The 8,663-nt window shown below is 34.8% G+C and overlaps 1 protein-coding gene across 1 annotated transcript; it reads right to left on the bottom strand.

Moving 5' to 3' along the window:
- Positions 1-427: 427 nt before the first annotated feature.
- On the bottom strand, positions 428-2,478 carry LOC120340339 (uncharacterized). Its single transcript, XM_039408577.2, has 3 exons — positions 2,242-2,478; positions 1,903-1,998; positions 428-1,587 (listed from the first exon to the last, which is right to left on the bottom strand). Exons 1-3 carry the CDS (start codon positions 2,426-2,428, stop codon positions 1,361-1,363), a joined length of 510 nt encoding a protein of 169 aa, XP_039264511.2. The 5' UTR covers positions 2,429-2,478; the 3' UTR covers positions 428-1,360.
- Between the last annotated feature and the right edge of the window lie 6,185 nt (positions 2,479-8,663).

An 8,663-nucleotide genomic window follows, 5' to 3' on the forward strand; every position in this document is an offset into this window, starting at 1 on the left:
AAACATTCTATCTAGTAATGCAGAAGAGTTGGTTGAAGTTGTTAATTGATTTTTAACAGTGTGAAAAAGAAAAAATTCTACGTTTTTGTCGAATGGCAAATGCTCAAAATGGCAAAATTTGAAATGATAATGTTGTAGATTATTCCTAACATCAAAATTAAGTTTATGAAATACAATCAATATAAATATATTCGATTACTTATAAAAATCCGTGAGTGGGACTTCTGTGAACCCATAAATAGGTTGAGAAACATGACCAATTGACAAATAGCAAATTCTGAGATTCATTATCTGAGACACAGGAACTTTTAGATATTGAAATTTTTGAATTGAGTACTTAAATTTAAAAGACAGCTGCTGATCTAGGGCACGTCTAATTTTGTCATATACCTTGAAATTTTCGACTGCCAGATTCTAAAGGTTGAGTATACAATAGCGACTTTCCATGGCGAATTCTTAAGCATCGGAATAAATATAAAAGTGGAAGGACGTAAGATGTGTTTGTTGATGAAGATGAAGCTATATTGTTCCTGCATAACTATAGACTTGGTTTAAACATCAATATAATAATTGGGATATTATTAATATCTAATGAAAAAGAACATGCTACAGCAAATATGGTGGCCGGATCTCTGAAACTTTTAGTGTTTGACGTTCTGACCTGTATATCTCGAAAAGCGAAACGTTTCACTTTTTTCGATCTTAAAGAAATGCTCTAATATAAACATTGAACTTCGGCTTTATATTCTACAATTCTTATGACGCTATGACCATATTCCGCCTGAAACATAAAGTCTGAAACTATCCAGTGGAACAATACAATTGAATCAACAGACTTCTAAACAAAAGCTTTAATAACTATTTCTAAATAAATCCTTTGTTGAGAGCAAAAGTGAGACAAACCTATAATGATAAAAGAAATAAAGTAAAAAAAAGCATTAACATGCATGAGAAGAGAATTAATATTTCATAGGATTTCTAGTTATATTAGCGTACAATACTTAATCCACGATTTTTCAATCGATGGTCTTGAATTTGATTCAGAGAAAGAATGAGAATGTTCTACGTTTTCTTCATGTAGCTAGTAGCTGTCACATTCTTGAATAATAGTCAACTTTATTCTCCCTAATGCGTGGAAAATAGAAGCTGTTTGGGATGCAAAGCGTTTTTTGTTTTATTGATTACCAAGCTGTTCCTTTATTGTGTCACAAACACTCGTGAATTCATTTTACAAGAATACCAAATAGCACTTAAAAACAGAGGACATTGTAACAAGGAACATTGGCTAGCAATGCCATTTAATGGGCGTTTCAATTATCCTTGTTTTGATCATGTCATCCTGGCTAAGTTGTGTTTAGTTTCAGGATGCAAGTGATTTTTCAAGTTTGCTTAACCTCCACAGCTTTGGAACGTTCCACCCTATTTCTCCGACTCTCTCGTGGCGCATCCGCATTGCTGGTTCGTCGCCCTTGCATGGTCTGTACAAATACTCGGAATCTGAAGTCACTTCTTTGGATAATGGTCGAAACCCGACGTATTTTCCTTTGTCTCCAACCTGAATACGATGTGAATCGGATTGATCGGGACCTGAAAGAATGAACATAACATATGAATGTTAATCTTCTTAACCCTTTATGTGATAAAACGGAAAAATTATATTAAAATGTCGCATTGTCATAATAATCAGGACAAATTCAGGACCAATTCGACTCGCAACAGTATTTCAGTGTGTAAGTTTCTTCTGACAGTAGCCCACTAACAAGACTATGGTGAACCATGGCTACTGTGATGCAAATATGAGACGCAAATATTTTACATCTCACTGCTTCGACTGCGGACCAGATTCCCGACACCAGAAAGGTTATAAATTGATTGTATCTTAAAACACTGTTGTATTCATACCTGTGAATAGCATTCTGCCTCCTGTTGGACCTTTAGGCGTCGTTTTCTGGGGTGGAACATACGAACTTGTCACACGACTACTCCCTCCTAATAGATCTGGAAAACACGTAAAGATATGAATCAATAACAATCCCCTCAGACAGTCGAGCTTAGTGAATAATTTTTGATAAGAAATTTAGTGTGTATATGACGAAATAAATGACATCGAGCATGTGATGAGTTTCCTTGAACATTGGCAATTTTTTTACTTTTTACACAAACTGGGATCGAAGAATTTTGATAACATGCAAACTTAAGTAAAACACTCATATAACTATCTGCATGACGAAAATACCATACCTGTGAATACATTTCGGTTACCACTCCGAAATACCGATTGTCTGCTCGGAGATGCTGAAGAGTGTTTCTCAACTGACTTGAAAGAAGTACTGGGACGACTCACTCCGTAATCTAGTACCGAACGATGGCTACTGGAAGACGAGGCACTCATAGCCGTTCTTGCACGCGCACTTCCGTTCGTTGACATGATTAAATGGCAATGACCACCGTATCAGAAACTATAATTTTGAAAATCAATTAAATCTTCTCTCACGCTCAAAGAATGAATCCAATAATAAAAAACGATTAATTTGTACACTTATTGTCCAACAAGAGAAATATGATCAAATATATGAACACGAAAGCCAAAACAAACTAGTACGGGTACGCAATATGTCACAGAAGATTACCGGTATCGAAGATTACCGGTACCTACTACATTAGATGAACGTACAGTGTTGTAGCAACTTAAATTAAGATACGAATTAAGACATACGACGCTTTCAAATACGATGATAAATGGTGAATCTGTTAATGTAGCCAATATGGATCAGCCAGCCTCCTGAAAACACCTGAATGCTGTAGCGTGGCACTTCAAACACAATTTATCCTGGGAGAAATCAGTCTAAATTACATATACCAGTAAACTGTAATATTTATGAATTGCAGTTTATGCTGTTTCTTCTAGGCCGATAGTAACTATCAAACCATTGCAAGCTAGTGCTTCATTGCCTTGTTATATCAGCTACATAACTTCTTGCCACGCTGAGTTAAAGGGCCTGACCTCGGATGATATTTCTTAATCAAGAAAACACAGCCGACTCATGTTTCCACAGTGTGTTATTTGATAATGTTAAATGCCTATTTCGTACACACGATACCAATTGTCTTGCTATTAATTGGCGAAGAAAGGCGGGATGTATGCGTGTTTATTTGATTGACACAGAAAAGATGATGAAATGAAATGTCTACACACTTTACTGTTAACAATGTAGTAAAAGTAATTTTGTAAAAATAAACTATTCAGTGATACGATATATCTTACAACATTGAAATCGCGTGCCTATTTTTCTCTGACATTCGCTGATGGATTGGCGATGAAAATAATGTACTGATATTCTCGGAATAGCGCCTTATATGGACTATTGAAATTCCACATCTTGTTTTCGTGGACTTTGGTATTACTTCTAACCAAGTGTGAGATACCAACGCACAAACTCCGTTTTTCACCGTCAATTTCTGGCTTGCCTCTATAGTGCTATTCAGATATATAACTATATTATCGAATAACAAAAAGTTTACATGAGAATTTTTTCACTTTCTACAACTGTACTCATAGAGTTTCTTGATTAGCAACATGAATTTGGGTCGCTTTCTGCGCGATGCAACTCATTTTGATTCAACTTACGCTATTGATTTAGTTTCTGCCGGACTACTAACTACTGTCCTTCTTTTATGCTTTTGTGCAGTGGGCATATAATACAAGGATAACAAGCTATTCAGGAGTCTTGTTGAAAACTAACACAGACCTATTTTTCTTACGCTGTATCGTAACTGCTGTATTATAGCTACTAACAAGAACTAACAAGTTTTTACTTTGTATAGCAGTTTTCACGATGAACAACTCCATGGGTATTAATACGAAGATTTTACCCTGGGTGAAAATTCATGGTAAGATTAAAATAAGAAAGCGATGCTCAAATATCTGGACACGAAGACCATAACGAAGTAGTAAGGGTATACAATCTATCACAGTAAAATAACCCTAGCACAGTCTGCACGACTAACGCGAACGCAGAACCGCCACAAAAAGCGCCATTTCTGATGACGTCACGGCACACAAAACACGAATCCCGTAGAGGCCACAAAAATTTTTGACATAAATAGCCTTCCATTAAAGAACAAGAGAGCTACGCACGAATATATGGACACGTTAGACCAGAGCGAATCAGTCCTTACCGGTACCTTTGACGCTACCGGTACCCTCAAAAAAGTTCTGAATTTCCAGTAGCAAGAATTTTGCAGAATCAAAACGTACAGCCAGTCATGACACTGACTAAAATCCGTGTTCCCATGGATAAAAAATAATACAGCAAAATTTTAGACGAAATATCAAATTTCATAGAATTCACGCAAAATTTTGAAATAAATAAAAGTAATAGCCTTCTAGCGAAAAAATTAATCTTTAACCACTGAAAATTTCAAAGCAATTGGTCCAGTATTCGAAGAGAAAAGCGACTTTTTAAAATCGTGTCAAAGAACAAGAACAAGAACAACAACAACAACATAATATTGAAACGATCGTTATGTCCACTACGTGTCCAATAAATCTTTAACCAAGAAAATTCCCAATCAATGTGTTCAGTAATTAAAGAGAAAGTCGATTTTTTCACAACATTACCAACTAGAACGACGACAAAGCGATCCGTAGGTACACTTCATGTCCAATAAGAATTTGAAGTATATATAATAATTTGAAACGAAAATTCTGAGACAACGAGGGTTTAGATCACCTCCTGTTCGACAGCTAGTCTGCATTCTGTTTTAGCTACTTTTTTTTTTGTAAAACTCAGATCGTCAACTATTTCCTTTTCATGTAGTCGGAGCTGACATTAGGAACAAGTCTATAATAGTTCAGAATATTTGAAATGTTGAGATTTCGTTGATTAAACTGTGTTTGACGTTATTAAAGAATGCTGGTCACATAATGTTGTTGCTCACAATGCTTAAGTGCATTATCTCGAATTCATAACATTAATTAACAGGTTTGATAGGTTGTCTGTTCTGGTAATGTTCAATAACTAGCCATAGGACAAAATCCTCCATCTGATCATTCGAAAGCTTCAAACGAAAATTTGAAATCAAGTCCTACTGACGCAGAAATTTATATCCTGATATCGCTATCGATAAGACCAAGGCCGAGAAGCAAGCACTGGCTTTGTCGGAGATATGTCGGACTGATCTGACGTAATGGTACGTGGCAGCGTAGCAGCGCAAAATTCTTAGAATAGCCAAATTTGGGTGAAATATCAAGCTTCGCAAAAATAATGATGTCACAATTTATATTTATTTGAAAGATATACAGACGAATGCGCAAAATTTTCCTCGTTAGGTCGATAGCAACATTATTGTGCATTCATGCAGAAAAACATTTAGTTTCGTTTTTGCTTGTTAATGGCACATTAGAATGGACAAGGACCAACCAAGACGTTGAAAAACAACGACGTCAGAATTCACGAATGGTTCAAAAATAACTATTTTAGAGTGAAACGGTAAAATTAGACACGGTTAGACCAAATCCAAGTATATAGGATCGTTCAAGTCGAGGCGATTCGATTTGAAATTTAAAAAGAAACTCAGTAGTTCTGTTAAGGTCATAAGGAGATTTCATAATGAAAATACTGATATTTTTGCATTGGAAAAGCTGGTATATCTACTTCTTTAAATAAATGACAAACGGCGTGTTCAATAATCTAGAAAGAATCGATATTTACGTGCTATTAGCCAATATATCCTAATCTTGATTCTGATATTAAAGGTATAGTTGTCCAACTGCTCGGAAGGAAAACATTTGGCCAACTTTTGGCTTTTGTAATTTGCAGTTAATAAAGTCAAATTTTCTTTCCAACGCGTCGTGATTTCTATTATAGAAAGTACATTCTTTGTGAGTTTCCAAATTTGGACACTCTGGGCTGCAGGAGATACAATGAAGGAGATGTGCTGGCGACATATGCTGCTGGAAAATTTCATATCATACGAAAAGGAAGTAGTATAATCATCACTGTTGTATTTCTGAATCGAATAAATTGTCAGTTCGTGCTCAATAAAGTATGATAAACTACAAACTAATCTAGGCAACTTCCTATTTAAATGCAATGACAATGACTTCCTTTATATTCAATAAATCCATTTATTGAGCTCATATTTTATAATAGGATATCCGCTTTTTAAATTTTTTTCACGAATAAAGCATATGGAGAAGTATGCATGCCTGGAATGTTTTTACGAGTATGCTAGAGAAGTATTCGCCATTATGGAAAAAGGGCGATTTTCAAAATCATACTTGGTTTTTGACAAAATGAAATGTTAAGATTTTTTTGGCACTCAGCGTAGCAGTTCATCAAAAATTGGTGATTTGTTATGTAGATGTACGGATACTTGGTCCACGAGAATCAGATACCGATATGGGGTAATATTGATATCATATCGACGAATTTGGCATTTTATATTGAGGATATTATAGAATGAATGAATAAAATGCATTGACGAAGTGTGTGAGTGAATAAAAACCTTTTATAGTAGGGAATTATGAATTACCGCAATATTGATGTTGTAATATGCGATGCTTCAAACTTCATCGAAAACATGGGACTCAATGATCGACTTTATCTCTTAAATTTTACATTTGTTTTTAACTTCTAGTTTTAAGTAACTTGACCTTGCCAAAATAATAACTTTACGTAAGCACGATTTAAAAATATTGATCGTATCACAGATATGGCAACGAGAATGGTATTGTGTAACACGCTGAAGCGTATACATTACACACGTATTACCAATGTTCAACAAAAAACTTTTTTTAATCGTATTTTGCAATAAATTGTAATTCAGAAAGATTCCCGCAGAAGCTTTTTTTGTCGAATGTGATCAATAAAAGTAACGTTTTATATTAATATCCATCCATATTTGATTTGCCTTAAAATGCATGCTGTATCAATTGGTACCATAATTTTATTTATAATATATTATTTTGAGTTTATCACAGTGTTTTAGTGACAGGGAAAAAAATGATAAAGTTAGCCAATTTCAGGTTGAGTATTTGTCGTTTGTGGAACAAATTTGGAAAGAGAAAAGGGTTAGATAGATATTTCAAATAGTAGGTCAAACAATATTCATGTGAACAGTTCAACAAGTGCATTGTACCAATCCTACAGTATAGGGTAACGCTCATATTCCAACGAATATATTTTAATTGTTTGTCGTGATAGAAAAGGTTGACTAAATGAATTGTACATTACTTCTCAAAGAGGTCGCAGGAAAATAACTAGAATACTTAGTAACCGGACGTGGACTGAATTAAAATCTCTCTTAAAAGCGTATTGTATAATATAAAGTTAGTTCGCCATAATGCACACCGATGCGTAATAATATACAAAGGCCATGTGGTAATACTGCTTGGGGCTTTGTAGTCTGTGCACCATTAAAAAGTGCAACATTTTGAAACATATAAAAAAAAATCTTCTCCAGGAAACGAATTTGTGCACAACTTAATATTATCATTTAAAATCCAGTTTTTGATGTATTTAGTTTCTAAGTGCATATTTATTGGCAGTTTAAGTTGCTTTGGGGCATATAACATAATTACCGTAGTGTGTATAATTTTGATGTCATCACTTGAGTTCAATATGTATATACATATATATTTTGCAAAAACGAGTGCGTGAAAACGTGAGTAGTGAATCTTACGTCCCACGTGATGTAATATATCTCTTGCACGTTGCGAATTTTCTCAGAATGGTCTTGCGTGGAATTTTATAAGAAGGCCCCTTGAGAGAGTTTAGCTGAAATAAATGGAATTTCTTTACAATGATTTTCTTTGTCAAATTTTTGGTGCACATAATAAAATTATGAATTAGAAAGTCGCAAAAAATGTCTGAATGATATCAAATTACAATGTTTATTTTATGGGAATAAAAGCACAAATAGTTAGGGATGTGCCGGGATTCGGATCCGAACTCGGATTCGAGTCGAATCCAGGCGTTTTTTGGACTCGGATTCGATTTCGAGTCCACGTCATTTTTACCGAGTCCATAATCAATTCTGTTTTTACTAATTTACGCCTATGTTTGTACTTTTACCTCTTTAAATCCCACTACATACCTCAACTAGATAAAATTCAAGGTTAGATCTGTAACAATATTCCTCGTGTGCGTTATAAACACTCCTAATAAAACGACGACAGATATCCAGATAATATAACGCAAGTTAAAAACTATTGATCGCTTATAACAATGATGTTGCGCCAGTCGCCTTTAAACTATCTATCCTTTTTGGTATACATGCAGTAGGCTTACACAATAAAATATGTGTCATTGCAATATTTTTGAGTTTTCGATTCGCGTAAAAATGAAACATGCTCTGGATCAACCCAATGGGGAATCTCATCAATACCTCTTTTAAATCGAGTTTATTGCGTTCAATCCTTTCGCTAAAAAGGCAATGGAAAGCATGGCGAGTTTTAAAACGTTTAAATTGCAAGCAGATTTACCACATTGTCTTGACGACGAGTGGCATTCCTCCACAATATGCGCACATGAAATAGAAATTTGCGGCTAGAAATATCTGGAATTATGAGAAAGCATTGTAGTCGAAAGCATTGTAGTTATTTCCCATATTGACATGTAAGAATTTTTGAATAGCCGCCCAGAATTGACGCAAGGTGG

This window comes from Styela clava, chromosome 14 (assembly GCF_964204865.1).
Source record: "Styela clava chromosome 14, kaStyClav1.hap1.2, whole genome shotgun sequence".
Lineage (NCBI taxonomy): Eukaryota > Metazoa > Chordata > Ascidiacea > Stolidobranchia > Styelidae > Styela > Styela clava.